At 31.3% G+C, this 19,161-nt stretch overlaps 1 protein-coding gene across 1 annotated transcript in view; it reads right to left on the bottom strand.

Moving 5' to 3' along the window:
- LOC139520675 (zwei Ig domain protein zig-8-like) overlaps positions 1 to 18,780 on the bottom strand; it is a 42,664-nt gene extending 23,884 nt beyond the window's left edge. The window contains exon 1 of the mRNA XM_071313532.1: positions 18,345 to 18,780. Coding sequence (XP_071169633.1) covers positions 18,345 to 18,441 — 97 coding nt within the window. The 5' untranslated portion in view covers positions 18,442 to 18,780. The remainder of the gene's footprint in view (positions 1 to 18,344) is intronic.
- Between the last annotated feature and the right edge of the window lie 381 nt (positions 18,781 to 19,161).

Below are 19,161 nucleotides of genomic sequence, written 5' to 3'. Positions count from 1 at the left end.
AGCTATTTGCTTAAGAAACAAGGAAGTAGACAACTCAAAATTAAGTTTTACTTACTTATTTAAATTTGCTTTTGAGACGCGTTGGTTGTTATCTAAGAAATCATTCTATTAGTCTACTTATTGAACTGTTATCATAGTCTCTGTAAATATCTGCCCTTTTTATAGTTTTAAATTTCGGAAAATTTAATTTGATTTACAAAATGTAGCAGTACATGATATGCATCAATAATTAGTGCAATACACTTTAGTAAGGTACAGTGTCTAATATTTCGAGCATATTTGGAATAAAACTAGGTTCTATCAAAACATCAATTAACATGGAGCATGTCCTCAATAGCGGAATACCAAGGATACAGGTAAGTAGATGACTCTCATAGAATAATGAAAGTACACGTATACGTTGGACCTGACAAAATATGAACTAAACCGCTCTTTTGTTGTTGCCAATTCGACAATATAAGAAAAGAGGTTTTCGGATGCAAACGACACACAGGTGTTACATCTATCTATGCAATTGTGCAACCTCGAACAGCACTAAGATACAATGTATCCAATATCATATTAACTGAACCGAAGAGGAATCATAAAATTATCACCATGCTTTACATAAATACTAACAAATAAATTGTATTACAACCAAATTGTGGTACATAAGTTACATAACTAATGCCATATTTTAATAAAATTCAGTCTAAAACGGGAAGCACACTATTAAAAGAAATTCAGTCTGAAACGGGAATGCTAATTTGAACAATATGCAAATAAACTAAGTCTGAAATATATTACAATCGTCTAAATAAAGATTTGTGAATGTATCGATGTAGCATCCCCCCATCCAATAAATTAAGAACGTGACTTAGTTTCATGAATGGTACTTGTTTCCAAGTATGTTAATGTAATGACAATGATATTTAGCTTACATTTGTTTTATAATTAACATAATAACACATTTTTTAAATAGTTTATAAACTCGAGTTATTGAAATTTGTGATTGTACATATCTTTGTACAGCTGTCCCAGTTTTAACTGTACCTAATTCGGATATGCGTAAAGAAACAGTAAGATTTAAACACAGCCTTGGCATATACAACACGAATTAATGACTCGTTTACATCAAAAGATATAAGCATTGGGTTTTAATAAGCAAATCTTGGATCGGTACATATAAATGTACTCAATATACCCACACACAAAAAAACCACAACAACAACAGAAACAAGGGTAAACATGATGTTATAAGTTACATTAACACCAGTTAATCTTCCGTTTTGGCTGACAGTCTTTATTTGACTGAAGTTAATATAATAAATCTTTCAGTACCTGTGATTGTACGGTTCCAATCACTGACGACTATCTTCTACACGAAATATGTATTATTAATTAACCAAAACAAAGACTACTACCAACCTATATTACCTGGTTATTTGACTTGGCACAAGTAGTGAAAAAAAGAATGGAAAATGACTTCTGCGATATTAATCAGTAATCATAGTACATGTTTACATCCCATTTTGACACTATGTTGTTTGTCTCGTGCAATAAGGCATTGTTTGTTAAGAGTATCAGTAGCGGCGAGGCACATTTTTGGCATATCTTTGGTTTTTAGATTGATTATAGTACAAGATAAATTGTCAATGCAGACATGCAGAGATTTCCGACAACATAGCTAACTGGCGTTTTCTAATTCCTGAGTGACAAAAAATTAATGTTGTATAACTTCTAGATAGACAACACATTAGTTAAACAATAATTATTATTGTAGTTACAGTTGCAATTGTGTGTTGCAGTGACCACTCTACTGACCACAGAACTATAACAAGATTTTCTTGGAATATGGCCATTAAAAGACTTTTGAAAGTGTTACACGTGCTTATTCTTCTAACATTAATGTACAGTACTAGTATTATTAATTCGAATTAGCATACAATTTCTAATTTGCATTACACAAAAAGGCGTAACTTAGAAATTGCTCGATCTAGATCTTCTTCATCAGAATGACGGTAGATAATGCTAGTAAGCTTTTTTCATAACCAACGATATCTATTTTGACATGTTAAGTTATAAAGTTTAAATTCAAAGTCAGTTTTTTAGTTCTATGCATGTTCTTGTAGATAAAATAAAGTACCGTTCACATGTGTTTACATGCAGTCTATCAAGTTATGTTATAAGAACAGTGTCAGACAATTCAGTATTTATTGTTTGATATTTATTTTATCAATACATTGTAACAACTTCTGAAATCGAAATCTAAATTGACTGGCTGACGAGATGTTTGAATATTACTTAATTTACTGCTTTGAATATGTCTAGAGATTGACAGAATGATTGAACATCCCCAATTAATTTATAGTTCAGTGTTAACAAAGTTTTAAAAAGAACAGTTCATATCATTTTGGTTAAAAGTCCTTAATAAGTGGGTGAGATACATGTACATGTATACAATTATATTCTTTTTAATCATTGATACATTACATCAAACCATTGTATACGAAGTTGGGTGGCTGCTACGTGTGTCTTGTTAAAATATTTTAATGTTTTGTCACATGGAAACTTGCAGTTTAATTGATAAGTTGGTTGATGTTGTACACTATTAAGACACATGTAAGAAAAATCTAAACAACTACCAGGATTACACTTGTTTGTATCGATATACTTAGAATGAAATTCAAAACAGTGTAGCTGTGGCCATTGATTGACACATTAAAATCATCCATTGACTGGGACAATTTAGGTGAACGTTTGTATGTAACGACCAATGCTCACTATGTACTTTTTAAAGACACTTAAACTATGGGGTCACCAAAGGTTCTCAACACCTAAATAAAGTAATTCGAAAAATTAATCAGAAATAACACGATATTTTGATTTATATCAATTATATAAATCAAAACACAAAGGTTATTCCTGATTAATTTTTCGAATTATTTTATAATTAAAGGCGTTAAGAAACCTTTGGTGACCCCACAGTTTAAATGTCTATCGTAGGTACGTCGTGAACAGTGGTCGTTACAGACAAACGTTCACGTAAATTGTCCCAGTCAATGAATGATTTTAATGTGTCAATCAATGGCCACAGCTACACTGTTTTGAATTTCATTCTAAGAATAAGTTGTAACTGCCAATGCAACAACTATATATCCACCACAGTTTAAATGAGGTGGATGTATATAGACAACAGTACAGCCTTCAACAAAGCCTTGGTTTACATTATTTTATATTTGTCCCAGAAGTAGCTAAGGGATGGAGCCAAGATTCCGAATGAAGCCACTGATAGTGTGTCAGGGTTAATATTTAAATTAGCTATTTTACAACACGCTAACGCTATCTTTTACTCAGATAATAAAACCTAGTTTATTTATTTTTTATCTGTCACGATATATTTTCTCAGCTCGTAACACTGTTGTGCTTAATTTTTGTTATATGTTTATTTAAACTTGTATACGATATTAGCAGACTTCGTCTTAGCTATTTCAATATTTGTTTCTTGTAATGGCTATATCAAGACGAAAGTCTATGAATTGCGAGAAGAATTTAATTACCAATCGTTAGAAAGACGCTGATAAACTGATTTACTATGCAGGGTTGTTTCACATTTTTAAATAGTTGAAATATAAAATTTATATTTATTGAAAAACATTTCAAATACTTTTGGTTTTTTGAATTTTCTCAAGTTGAGTTTATCTTGATTCCTCTTTATAGAAAACAATGATTACAATTGTAATAACGAGTTTCGACATGAAACAAACTGAAATAATAGTTAGCACATTCAACCCAACACAAGCATACCCTAGATCATCATAGTGCATTATTTAAATTTAATATTCAAAATTGCATTTATAAAAAAAAAAAGCTGGAAGTTAAGTTAATTTGTCGCTGTTTTGAATTTCATTTTAGCTTGATAACATTACCCTTGACGCAATAATCTTATAGACAAATGGATGTTAGATCGAACAAAATATTAAAACAACATTTTGCTGTATAATGCTTTTAAAGTTTGTTCTAAATTATTTCGTGTCTATGTTTGAGGGGTACTTCCTGAATATTGCAGGCTTTAGATCATACTCTTTTAGTGTTCAAATCTGCGTCTGCCTGTTGAGTAGACGAGTAGACGCAAAATATACCGAGGCATGATAGAATATGATTTTTGTGTAGGAGTAATATTGATGATGAATTTCATTTGTTATTTTATTGTACTGATCAAAATATTGTTGCATTAAGGTAAAAGTCTCTGCCATGATATTACACAGTGAATCCTAATTAAAAAAAAAATTGAAGGTCCTCTTTCAATATGTAATGTACAAATGTATGAACGACTTTCTGTATTTATCAACAACATTGCAAATATGTTCTAACAATGTTGAAAAACATATTTGTAAAATATTGTTACATATATATGCTATACTATCTATATTATTGATACCACATTGTTACTTCGTCATGTTTATATAATGCTGTTATAAATGATCTGATGGTACACATGTATTTGTGTCTGAGTGTTTAAATGCAATAATTGAATCTTGAAATCTTTCAAAACGTCATTTTTAATACAAATATCAACCTGAGCTAGATTTAAGTCATAATGATTACAAGAATTCTTTGTTTCAGTGTGATTCAGCTCTGGTAACACCAATTCCTTTTCTTACACGTTTTAGAATTATGCGATGAATTGTACTTTACAGTTTTACCCCCATGAGACACTTCACTTTCCACACTAAAATAATCAAAAAATCTATTGTATGTTTTTGTTTAAAAAAACAGCTTTTTTTTTTTGCATATCTTAACTGAAACCATGAATCCCGTATAACTAATTGTTATAGTGCATACATGAAAATAGTAATAGTCTGAATTTTTAGCAGCATGGCAAAACGTGAACTGTATAAAATGTCTGAATCTTTGAACATAACGAGGTAAAAAACCGAAGACACTATATAACTCTTATAAAAAAAACGATAATGCTTGTTATTCCTTTTTCATTACGCGACATAACTTTCTTCGAATTTAAGATACATGTACATGTAAGCATACCTTATGACTATCGGGCTTTAGCTTAAAAGTGCAACTTTAAAAAGAGGATTATAATTGAGGAGTTTATTTTCAATCAGAATATATAATATCAATAGTAAATCCCCATTTGGTACAGATGACACTTACAAATGATTGATATACATTTGTATTTGTATATAACTCGTCTAAACATCAACCCAACAATGTTAGATCTGTAAATTTGCTTTCGCAAATTTTTGTTCTTCCCTCGTCGGGATTCGATTTCGTGCTACTAAGATATCGTGCTACCAAATCGCCTGCACTGTATCCAGCGTGCTAGACCTCAAGACCACCTTGGCTTCATAAAAAATAAAGCTTTCGGTGGCCGGGTGTTACCTTTCCTCGTCAGTTTTAATCTAGCGTCGTAATACACTTACATGATATATAAGGCATGAAGATGTCATTGTTACAGATCAGCAGAATTATCTATAGTAAAGGATCCTAAAAATTAATGCAAGATACAGTCAAAGAAATAATTATATAATATTAAGTACGTCTGAACCAGTGACAACTCTACAACAGATTTGTCCATCGGATCACCAGCAGTGATGATGATACATGGCTGTGTACATTCTGTATATACAACTCGTCTAAACATCAACCCAACAATGTTATATCTGTTAATTTGCTTTCGCAAATTTTTTGTTCTTCCCTCGTCGGGATTCGAACTCATGCTACTGAGATATCGTGATATATATATATTCTTTTAATTCATGTATTTGATTTCTACACTCCCTTAGAGTGTAATATAGTAGTAACTTTCCTAATGCAAGGGTCATATTCAGGACTTTGGTATCTATTTCTACAAATCCTGTGTTTTTCAATCAATGTATATCCGTCCTCGTTACTGACATGCAGGAACTACAGTCTGTTAGCCTTGGGAAGGAATTACTTTGTAGTATACGCCGATTCCTATTCGCGGAAATAGGATGAATGGTTGATGAATGTGAATGACAATTAATCTGTAAGAGTGACACAAATTGTTCAGTTATAAATGGAGTGAAATAGGCTTGCTCTTTTATTATGTCAGAAATAGATGCAGATAAGTCTCATAACACACCCAATGTACGTACTCATTATTTTACAGCCGATTTTATATGAGAAATTCCAAAGCAAAAATCCAAAAAAATAATGATGGGCAAAAAAAGCAAAATAATCCTAAAAAACAAAAACAAAACCCAACTTAAAAATATAGGGATAGCGGACAAATTTCTTGATTTAAAGACAAATACAATTGATATTTACTGCTTCTTCGCTACATATGTAAATGTAGAAAAAAACCAAGACGAGTTCGCAATGAGTTAATACTGCGACATATCTACAGCGAACAGCTATGCTATATCTTATGAGCTAGCACGTGTAATGCCGATTCCTTAAGTTAATTGGTGTTGTACATGTACATAGATTTTTTTGTACATGTATTGTAACATATTTATTTGAATGGCAGTTAAAATATCAACGTCCCAAAAGAGTTTGAACTTAAAGAGAAGTTTTAAACATGCCTACGCAGTACAGAGAACTTTTTAACATTGGTCACACGTTCTGTTATCTAAAATTGAAAATTGAATTTTCTTCGGAAATTTACGGTATGCATGACCTTTTCAATTATAAAAATTCAGTCAAGTGAAGAATGGATATCAAAATAATCTGCTCAATTTGATGTCATTTGTATGATTTACGTATTTTAATCAGTGTCTGCATATAAGCGCCAGTGACAAATGTCACACGAATGATTTGATATTAAAATGTTGAACATATTAATTGAAGAAACAAACAGATTTGGGAATAATTTATTATTATGACATTATTGGTTGTTAATTAATTACTATTGATATGAAATGTGATGTACAATGCAATTATAAAAGTAATATGGAGAAAAAGTTCAGTTTGAGACAGAGACGTAAAAGGTAAAATCTGTAGAAAATCCCGACTGAATGTTACCGTATATGGTTAATTATCAGGTTTGAGCAAAGAATTATGAACTATATTTTATATGTAATGCTTATCAAAACTCTAAATCAGTATAGACATAATTATACTTATACAGTGGATGCCTTCGTACATAATTTGACGGGCCGAGGGAATGGTCACATATGTGTCCATGTTCAATGGAAGCGAAATCTTAATCAAACAAATAGAATGAAATTCAAAACAGTGTGACTGTGGCCATTGATTGACACATTAAATTCATCCATTGACTGGGACAATTTAGGTGAACGTTTGTATGTAACGACCAATGCTCACTATGTACTTTTTAAAAACACTTAAACTATGGGGTCACCAAAGGTTCTCAACACCTCAATAAAGTAATTCGAAAAAATTAATCAGAAATAACACGATGTTTTGATTGATATCAATTATATAAATCAAAACATAAAGGTTATTCCTGATTATTTTTTCGAATTAAAGCCGTTAAGAAACCTTTGGTGACCCCACAGTTTAAATGTCTATCGTAGGTACGTCGTGAACAGTGATCGTTACAGACAAACGTTCACGTAAATTGTCCCAGTCAATGGATGAATTTAATGTGTCAATCAATGGCCACAGCCACACTGTTTTGAATTTCATTCTACCTCACATCGCTTTATTTTGAGGTCGAAAAAAATATTTTCATATATGAAAAAATATATATTCATCCTGTCGTCTGTCGTCTTAAAAACAATAGAATTCAAAATAACCAGAATATGTTTGAATTCTCTAAAAAGTGGCGGGAGATAACATGACATCATTAAAAACTCATCGTCAAAGAATCAGAAAACACTCAGTCAAAAAACGAATACTAAGAATAGAAAAAATAAGTCTACAAAAAACTGAATAACAATGCACAGTAGTTTCAGAGCAGAAGATTTGTCAAAATTAACGACGACGACGACGCAACACTAACTTCATCGAATACAACTTAATCTTGTGTAATGGTTATCTTTACAAACAAAAACTATTTGCCAAATTAGGTTAAAACGCGTCCTTCAACTAACCAAACCGATTTAGAATTTGTGAAACTGAAATCTCGCATGGGTGAAGGGAAATTTCTAGCTGCTAGAATATCCTCATGGGATTCCATCAACGAGAGCTTTATTTTTTAAACTGCTTGTCTCATATCTGTATAAGTTTTAAAACTGCAATGACTATTTTAGTATCGTCGACAAAAATACAATAATCACTCAATTTCTGTCAGATTGGTATCAATAAAAATACAAATTTTTTCAGCATATGAATGATAATTGACATGAAAATATTTTTCATTCCCCTCTAGACTTAACGTCCGATATGCGGTCAAATTCATGTTACATGCCAGTTTGCATTTCATCTAAATACCAATAAGATTTAAAGATTAGCTTTTAAACAGAATAATATGCGACAGCTAAAATCCAATTACTATTCCAGCGTCTTCTTCGTGTTAAGAAGACGGCGTTATTTTTGTCAAGTAAATTCTATTGATATTGAGCGGTGCAAGTTATCAGGTTTAGAGCTTCACTATCTTTAAAAATCTGCATGACAATGATGGTTTAGTTGGTAACGTCCATATCATTATGGACTCTACTTGGTATAGTTGTCCTATTGGCAATCATACCTCTCTCTCTCCTTATTTATACTTGTATATCGATGTACGTCCATCGTACATTCCGTTGCTGTTATGAAGTATGATCCTAGTGAAACAGATTGTTAAATATGGTACATAAAATATAACCAAAGGCATTACATGTAATCAAGTCAAGAACCACTATATAGCGTCTAAGAATACACAAAATGATGGTTTCACACAATTGTGTTATCTGTTATGGTAATATCGATCGTGAACATTTTAAAAACGCAAAAAAGTAGTACACATTCATTTTTAGCTCACCCGGCCTAAAGAGCCAAGTGACACTTGGCTCTATCAACACTTTATCAACATTTGGCGTCCGTCGTCGTCGTTAATTTTGACAAATCGTCTGCTCTGAAAGTACTGTGCATAGTTAAATAAAACATGACCACAATTATCATTGGGGTATCAAGTTTTAAAAAATGTGTCCGACGACCTCCCTTGCCAAGCAAAATAGGCTACAAGGCTAAAGATAGAACATGCACTTTTTTAGTTCACTTTAACTTTACTTTTCTCATCACTTGGCGTCCGTGGTCCGTCGTTTGTTAATTTTATACATTTTGAACTTTTGTCTAGAGAATCACTGAAGGAAATGAAACCAAACATGGCCTGAATATTAATTTTGAGGTGTTGACCAAGGGTTGTTGCTTTGTAGCTGAATCATCGTCCAAGATGGCTGCCAGCAGGGGACTTAGTTTAAAAAAGGACATTTTTTTGACACACATGCAAAGAAGTTTTCTTTTGAAGAACCACCGAATGGAATGAAAACAAACATGACATGACACTTCCTTATGAGGTGCTGACCAAGTGTTGTATGGTTAGTTTATTTTAGATATTTATGTCCGTTGATACACAATTTAGTAAAAACAAGTTTTTTTGGCATAACATTTTAATTTTACGGATGTCAGTACAATGGGTGAAAAAAAAAATCGTTTTAATTTTATTTTTTGTTTTAGGGTATCATAATCAAATCGATGCAGTTACATTTGCACGCAAAATCGTTACGTTTGCGCGCAGCTTTTCATTACATTTGCGCACGTTTTTTAACAGGTAAATATGTTAGTATAGGTAGTACAATTATATTATACTCATTTATTCAACTGTTATTTTAGAGCATTATTAGAACGTCTTATTATGCACAAGCACTTAGTCCTGTAAATAAATACAGAAAACATTGCACTTAAAGTATTAAAAGTACTGATTTTAAATGTCGTAAACTCTGAATATGTGAAGCTCACTGCTATAAGAAAACACAACAATACTTTTAATACATGGATACACCCATTCACATTTCAGTCGGTTTAATCAGATTTAACAAATATATTCCAAGGAATGGTATATTTGTTTCAATACTTTTGAGGCGTTTTTAACTAGTGCAGAACAGCAGTCTGCAATATTTTCTCATCATCATTCCAATTTAACGTTCTACAATATCCGTTTCCAACTGTTTCTTTCAGCTGACATGACAGAATCTAAAGCAGATGATATTGAGACAATATCCAAACACAATTAAAACTTTTAAGAAAAGCAGATACAATTTTTGAAGTTTACATTAACTCTGAATATGTCAACAGTTAGAAAATCAATCCCGTTATCTATTTTGAAGGATCGATGTTACATTTCCTAGTTATGCGCCGTCAATTAATCCAATTTAAGTGGTCATCCTGTTGGTAACTGCAATATGCAGGTTTTTAAATTGTGTGTTTTATTTTTACGTGACAGGCAAAAATATGAGATGTTTATGCATACGTTAAACTGGTTCAAACTACACATACTTTGTGCCTGAACAAAGTCAGGACCATCATAATTCTTAATAGAATGGTACTTGTATTTTATATTTGTGTATTGTCTGTTTTATATTGTGTATAATCTCTGTATGTACTCTGTATGTACTGTATATTTATGTATTGCAAGGAGTGAGACTTTAATAAAATATTGAATCTTGAATCTTGTATTTTTTTTTACGACAGTGTGGCTTTTATTTTTTTTTTTGGTTTTGTTTGCAATACACGCATTGTTCTGTTTGATTGTTTGATTGCTATATGATGACATCATTTTTAGATAAAAACTTAAATTTAAAAAAAAAAAAAGATTGAGAAGGTTATTCAAGATGTATCGAATCGATTGAATATGACTTTTTGTATTGAACTCAAAAAATTAGGAACTGAACAATTTCAGCTCTGTTTGATGAAGAGTTCAAAAAATCGTATAATTGCTACATTTAACCAACAGTGATTATTCAGTCAATTATAAAACATTCCTTTCCTGATAATTCACATAACATCTACTTTACTAAATAAATCTGCAATGCATTTTCCCTTGTCAAAAGTACCAATAAGCAGATGGACAAAGTACAATATACCTCTCATTTCTGGCTTTGATGTAACAATTAGATTTTTTTTTGCAAGAGAGAACCAAGCATTCAATTGTGCTCTATTGATACTTAGCATCATTTACATGATAATGATCAAGTACATTTTAACCCTGTTGGAACAAAACTTGTATATATCATTTGCTTGTTACAAGGCAAGTTAATCGCTATCAAGAAATCATTATGCTTAAGGAATTAGAGTAAAAGTACACATGTTAAGTCACAAACAAGTTTTTGTAGCTTCGGGAGCTAACATTTGATTAAATTTACCACTAAGCGTTTCCATTCATTAAATGAGAGGTATTTTTTCTGGTTTCATTATTGACATAAAAATATGGAAATGCGATATGATTGTCAATGATACATCTACCACAAGAGTCCAAATAACATTGATGTGTGACACTATACATGTAGGTCAACGTATGGTTTATAGCATTGAACAAAACCTAATGGTTAACTTAATTCTAAGACCCCGACATTTGTTTCTAGTTTTACTTTTTTATGAATTTGTAGCAGCAAGTACTTGTAAACTATATTTGATCATAAACACTGTTTCACGTCGATATGATTCAAAATTGTATTTTACATGTACTTTTGTCTTGATCTTAGACTCTCATAGTCTTCCACTTTTTAAAGTTATGGCAAAACGAATACACTTTGTACTTTGATTAAATATTGCTATAAATCAAGAAAATTTATGATTTATATATATTATGTTGTTGGTGTATAACGCATTTTTCAGCTTTTCTCTTTACATCGTCGCTGTCAAATTGCACTGGTGGGGGATGTCGGTGTACCTGAAGAAGACAAACAACCTTCGGCAGGAAAACTAGTAACTATTACATAATAGTTGATTACGATTGAAGTTTAATGCATATGCCACGTGTGGGGTTCGGACTCCCAACCTCAGTGTTGATACTAGGCTATGGATAGATGAATTACTTAGACCACTTGGCCTTCAAGGTCACCTTGCAACATTTTAATGCAAGATTAAAACGTCAAGTCTATTAATGGTTATATATAAGTATAAGAGATCAAAAGTTGGAAGAAAAACAATTTCAAGAACCGTTTGAATTCATTTATTGTAGTTTTTCTCTTAATTAGTCAAATATTGAAGCAATTCAGGAATATGGACACTTTATAATTGTCTTGTAAACATACGGTTGTATTTGGCTGAATTTGGATCGGGAAAATTGATTAGTTTGATGTGTGTATTATAGATAATTTACGGAACATATGACACAACTGTCAGAAATAATAACAAAAATTTCTTAAATGGAATTTTATAAGTCCATAGAGATTTTACAGTTCTATTAATGGCCATTTGCTTTAGCTGGTATATAATTCAATTTGGGTCTCAGATGTATCATTTTCTTTCATAGAAGTTCTGACAGTTTGGAAGAAATGGAATAAATAATTAGAATATCTGACTGCACTTTCGTAATAATCCAATTCCAATTTTATCAGCTGTGAATAAATGAATTTTATTTTTTTGCAATTAATTGTCTTTAGATTTTTACAATCGTTTTCAAAATTGTTTTGTTGAAGGCAAATAATTGTATGTTTACCTCTAAGGAAAGATAAAATGTGGAAATAAATATGTAATCAGTTCTGAACATCAATTTCAATCCCTCCGCGGTATGATTATATCTATTTGATTCAATCAAGACAATTCTATGATAGCACTTGCATCATGTCACAGAACACGACATTTCCGCCAGGGTAGTTAAAGTGTCTGTGTACATTTGTAGTACAGCGATCGAACAGCAACTCTTAGCTAGATATAAGGGAAATGCATAAAACGTTAACCTTCTTCCCGGGTTAGCCGAAACCAATTCTCTTATATTTACAACTATAATTCAAAAGACTTGAAAATATGAGAATGCATACATTAAGCAGAACATGCTATATTTCGCAACAATGTAGACGTTAAAATAATGACAATGAGGCATACAATCAACTCTGTGAGTGCTAGCGAAAGGGCATAGAGTTCCTGTATGTTTTCTTGTTGTTAAAAGAGAAGAAGAAAAACATGCCTTCCCTAAAATATAAATTATACAACTGTTTTAGTGATTTTTTGATGCGTTAAATGTAAGTTTGCAGTTAAAATATGACTTTTTCCTCAGGAGCATAAATTATTAATTACATGTATTACTGTAGGAATCAAGGCAGAGGACAATTTTAAGAACGAGACAGATCGAAAGCATAATTACGACAATTAAAAAAAACCACGGTCTCTCTATGCTGACAACAAACGGAAATACTTTTAACTTTATGTACCCAAGCACTTTATGGATCAATATGGAAAATAAAAATCACACCATAGGAGGAAAATGTTAAATATCACAAACACAATGAAAAGGTCAAGCATTTTTAACTATTTGAAGTAAGAACGGACTGAGCGAAAGTTTATTACGTAACTAATCTATTGTATATTAACTTTAAAACTCGATAGAGCGTACTGTATAATCAGCATTCAATATTCATACAACAACATTATGCCTAAATTTCTTTTCTATATTTTCTTCCGAAAGAAAGAAAAGCAATTTTCATAATTTTGATTTTAGAGTTAATCAATAGCGAATTTATTGGCTGGGTTTGCCCAAGCAACATAAATCATTCGTGCTTTCTCAATTCACTGTCAATAAAAATCATGTTACTTTTTGTGTGAGCTGTTGTCTATCGAAATTGGCTAAAAGATCTTACGCATCCGTTCTATTCTTCTTTCCTGTTTTATTTAACGGTATGATAATATTATTGTAAAATTTACGACATGTTTGGTAACAAGGAAATACACCATTCATTTTAAATGACAAGCTTTAGAAAATGTAAAACCAATTAACGAAAAAATCGATGATTTACTCGTCCATGCCATGTCTTGAAATGAAAGCTTATTTGTATATATATTTCATTGCAAAAGACATGTTTAATATACACCCAGCAAAAGTCTACTAAATAAAAACAAAATTCTAAATGGATTTATAATTTTCTATTACATGGTAAAATGTTTATATTGTATGTAAAAATGACACTTATCTTGATTTATATCCGGTAACATGAAGTATAAATTAACAAAATCATGTTTAGAAGGGAGATTACTCAGCGAATGACTCACAAGTAAAAATGTTATGCAACAAAAGATGAGACGCACAAGAAAAGTCAAGATTTACATTGCCCGCCAAATGAAAAATGTGCGTATACCATAAAATAGCGTAATACTATGGTAATTTAAAATAATTGTAATTTGACATTTGTTTGTTCTGATATTTTCGCGCTATTTTTAAGTTAAATTAACCTATTTTGTTTGTTGAAATGGTTAAATCCGAAACATATATACATGTCTTTGGTTAAATTGAGTACAAAATTAATTCATAAATTGTTTTTCTAGCATATGCGCACCTATTGGACATTTCAATCATTGAATAGAAAAAGGTCACAAAGAAAAAAAACACCCATTAAAAACGCACTTTTCTATATTTTTAGATTTTCTATATTTTTAGATAGTTAATTTTGCTAAAACCAACAAAATTTTCCAAGTAACAATGCCAACATTTTAAATTAAGGTGAAATCTGATTACAGGCAAAAAACGGAACAAAAGGTGATAGTACCTGACAAAAAAATGACATTGTACTTCAAAATTCGCTGAATTATTACATTCATAATAGAGTATTGAAAATAGTGATGATGTTTTAGATTTATGTGCTTGTAACTCCTATTGCTTCATTATATTCTAGGGTATATACAATGTATCAATTTAAACAAACTAAATGTGGGCATTACTTTAACCTATAATGGTTTACTTTTTAAATTGTTATTTGTATGGAGAGTTGTCTCATTGGCACTCACACCACATCTTCCTATATCTATGTTAAACAAGTTAAAAACATTTTAAAAAGGTGATTGAAAGATAATGCGTTTGATCGATCAGTACCACAATAGATAAACTTAAATTGTGTTAGAATTTGAGTCTATTAACCAATATTTAACATGCACAAATCGAATAAACTTTAAGACTCGATATCAAGAAAAGACATGATCCAATCTTTTGCTATTGTACCATATTGACATTCGTAACACTTTATTTTTCATCAATCATAATATTGTTAATCAAGTTTCCTAGCTACTCAGCCTGTGGAAAATTAATGGTACTGGTAGTAAATGAATTTATTTTAAAAGGAAGCATCATGTCGAGAACAGCCTCGATCTGGCTCATAGTACCTAATCGTAATGGATGACGTATCAAAGTGAATAAAAGGCCAGTCATTGATCAGAATTACCGTAGTAAGTGTTTATAGCATTTATTTCTCTTAAGGTAATCAGCAGTAAGATTACAATCCTATATTCTAAGAAGTATTACTGAGTAAGTGCTGTTTTGGCTTTGTCCATTTCAAACCAAGAATAACAATGTTTACAACAGTGGTAAAATTTTCTTGCTAGATTCGTATACTTTTATGGTCTGTTTGACTAGCTAGACTGTAAGACATATATGTTATATTAAAAATACATTCACATGAAAACACATTTGAATGTTAGCCTAGTAAGTAATTAGTTTACTATTGGAAAATAAACGCATACGATATTGTAAAGGTAAACTACATTTAGAAGAGAGCAGAATCTGATGTTCAAAATCAAGTAGGCAAGTCGTGGTAAGCAATGGCAACTTACTACACAGCAGTCGGTCAAATATGTCATCTCACATCTCACACTTAATCCTTAACGTTTACTGTCAAATATTACATGTATGATCATGTATATGGTGTAGCATTCAATTGTTTTCATTGGATATGACGATCACGTGTTTCAAAGTTTATTTTACGTATCTAACGCCTCGTTTCTATTTTTACGTGTATTGACGCTATGTTTTTATTTATACGTATATTGGTGGTCAATATTAAAATGTTACTAAATTTAGATGAGTGACGTCATACATAGCAACCACAGAGGAAGCGCCGCACCAGAAAAAGAACATTTGCAAGTTTATCAAGAGCTTTCAAGAGTTTTATGTTAAATGCAGACGATAAGAATACAAGAATGATAATGCATCAAGTTATGAAGTTTAAAAAAAAACAACATTACAATAACATGTTAAAGTTCTTGTAAAATACAATTAAAAAATACTCAGAAAGAATATTGAAATTTTTCTAATACTCTATTTACATATGTAATATAGAAATTAAGGACTAAGTCTTTCACTCAGTCAATACATTATATATTGACCTGTCACGTTATATTGACACAGGGACTTCGTCCTATAGGTCAATATAATCTTAACAGGTCCATATATAACGTATTGACCTCGTCAAAAGTCCATAATTGATAAATATTTCATGCATATTCAGGACGAGAGAAAACAAATAACAATGAAATATTAAAGCTAGATACTGCAAGGTATCTCGGTCTGATTAAAGGTCGGAAATTAAGCCTGCCACTGGAAAATGAGGGTAAATTTGATACAGGCAGACAAATGACCTCGAAACAACCACATACGTTCCACTCATAGAGATTTTGCATGACGTTTTCACGTTCACAAAGCGTAGCACTCAACGTAACCAGGGCATCGGAGTTAAATTCACTATTTTGATCAAATGGCGGAGTAAAATTCACTATTTTGATCAAATGGCCTTGCAAATAAACCAAAAGAATCTCCGTATTTAACGGAAAGTTTTTACTTAAAGTTGGTCTATTTCTTACGTTGACTTACACCTAGAAATCGATAGAGATTTTAGGTCGATAGAGAACTTAATTATACGACAAAAGAGATTACCTCAACTTTCGATTATTAACTTTTCATTTTAAATTGCACCATTTGAGCAACAGATGCATATAGAGTAGATATATTCCAGTATTGATAGAACAATGAAGGAGCTTGTATAATCCTTGATAGAGAGTTTCCGCTTACAAGAAACCTACTTACAAGGGGATTACATGGAATCGTGTAAGTCGTCGCTTCAAAACTTTAACTGACACCATTTTAACTTTGATCGACCTCATATTATAGGATATATATGCCCCAGATGACCACAGAAATACATTATTTACAAAAGGGACAATCCCATTTCTCTTTCATTCTTTGCCATTGAATATAAATTAATCGCAAAATACTTCATGCGCATCGTATAACACAGTAACCTTTTTTGGGTGTACAGCATGCCCTGTATTTTTTAGTGGTTCATTCAACCTTAATTTGTTTTTGTTTTCTGTTTGGTATTTATTGATATTTTACATTCAAACGTCTGCGTATACAAATTGTTTCTATTGGTAACATAACTTTTTGTATCCCTTTAGTCTGAAAACATTTTTTACGATTCAAAGGACCATAAAAATTGTTATTCTTCCTTTCGTGCGATAAATGGTAAATTTACTTGTAGAAACAAGCATTGAGTAAATTGAGTAAATAGTCTAAATTATCTTTTTATTAACGTTTAGACTCACTATAGTATGGTCATGAGAATATGTGTTTTTTTTTAAAACAAAATCAACACAACAAAATCAAAGAAAAACATTTTATACGGTGTTATGTATCATTGCTGTTAATATAGTACCTATGGTCTGGTAACACTGATATATTATGTTATTAATAAGTTGTTTTCTTGTGTGGTTTTTCTTGTGTTTTCCACTCTGTGTTGTCTTATAATAACTGTACAGGTTGGAAGTCATGTATTAAGTTATTAGGCATCTTTGTCTATAATTGTACTTTTTTACATATATATTCACTGTCATTGATGAATTCGTCAAACAGTTGTTACAAGTAAGATTAAGAGTTTGCTCTATCGCAAGCGATAATAACAGATTGCGCGATTTCAACGATTGTTTATGCTGAAATGTAGATGGCTACTTTTTGTGAACTTGATTTGTTTGGTTGATGTACTATTCACGCTAAAACCAATGCATATATAATGAATACATGAAATGTGATCATGAAATAAGACAATAATTTTGGATTTAGATACTTCGCAAACATTACTCACATTACATTTACAATGTTAGGCCGGAAACCAGCACATGTTTTTAGCTATTTACTTATTTATTTAATGTATGTTTATTGGTATATTAAAAAATAAACACCCCATAATAGTATTACACGGTGAAATAGCTTAGAAGTTTTCGTGTTAATGTGTGTAGCAGCTCAATAGTAAATGATGCTAACATTTTTATAACCAGTAGTCTTCGCATAAAAATAGCGAACGCAGCCATTAAGTGGTGCTTAATCAGGTTTACAATTTAACTGTCAAAGAAAAACAAGTTTAATTTTTAATGCCATAATTACTCTTATGTGTGGTTAATCTCTATGATGTGTGAAGATAATTACCAGACTATGTGATGTGGATAATATACAAATTACTTACCACAGCAAAATAAAAGTTGAATCAATAACGCATCATAGAACGACCTCCAAATTATCCAAAGTCCAACGTCATTAAATCTACACTTCATTCTTGTCATGATTGCTGAGAAAACTTTTTAATATTAATCTTCAGGCACAATGTAATATTCATTTCACATAAATTCCAGGCGAGATGAAAAATTCACAACACCAGTGAAAGTATTATTTGTAAATCATAAGACGTGACCTTACTTCAGCACTGTTCTGAATGGACGCATGCTTATGTCACAAAAAGTAATACCTTCACATATCATCGGTGCTAATTAGATCTTGTCTTATGTTAATAATTAGAAACACATTTATATCTATTGAAAACGGTTGTTATATTACTACAATCTTATAGAATAAACAGACCATTTTTCAACACTGCTTAAGCCTCTACTGTTACTGTTTATAGTATTTTTCTTGAGCTTTTTCAAACTTGACAGCAATACAAACGCTTTGATTATTTTTTACAAAATTACTACCAATACAAGATAGGCAATCGCATCTCCAGACTTAATTTTCTTCTTTGTCTATAATTCACTTCTATGTTGGCGTTTACAATACTAATAAGCACATAAATCGCTTCTTCTCATCCTAGAGCAGAAAAATGAAATAGATCACTTTCTACTTTATTCTCTTTTCGATTTACCTTTTCTGTAGAAAAAAATCTGACATTTACTGCGGGCGCATATATTTCAAATTCTTCCAGAATCTAAAATAACATCAATATGGCTGTTTGTTTTACAAATAGAGACAATCCATTAAGTGGTCAACAGACAATATAATCTAATTGC

The sequence above is a fragment of the Mytilus edulis genome, chromosome 4 (assembly GCF_963676685.1).
Source record: "Mytilus edulis chromosome 4, xbMytEdul2.2, whole genome shotgun sequence".
Classification (NCBI taxonomy): Eukaryota; Metazoa; Mollusca; class Bivalvia; order Mytilida; family Mytilidae; genus Mytilus; species Mytilus edulis.
Note: the sequence above shows the minus strand (reverse complement) of the source record. Positions and strands in the feature narration are given on the sequence as shown.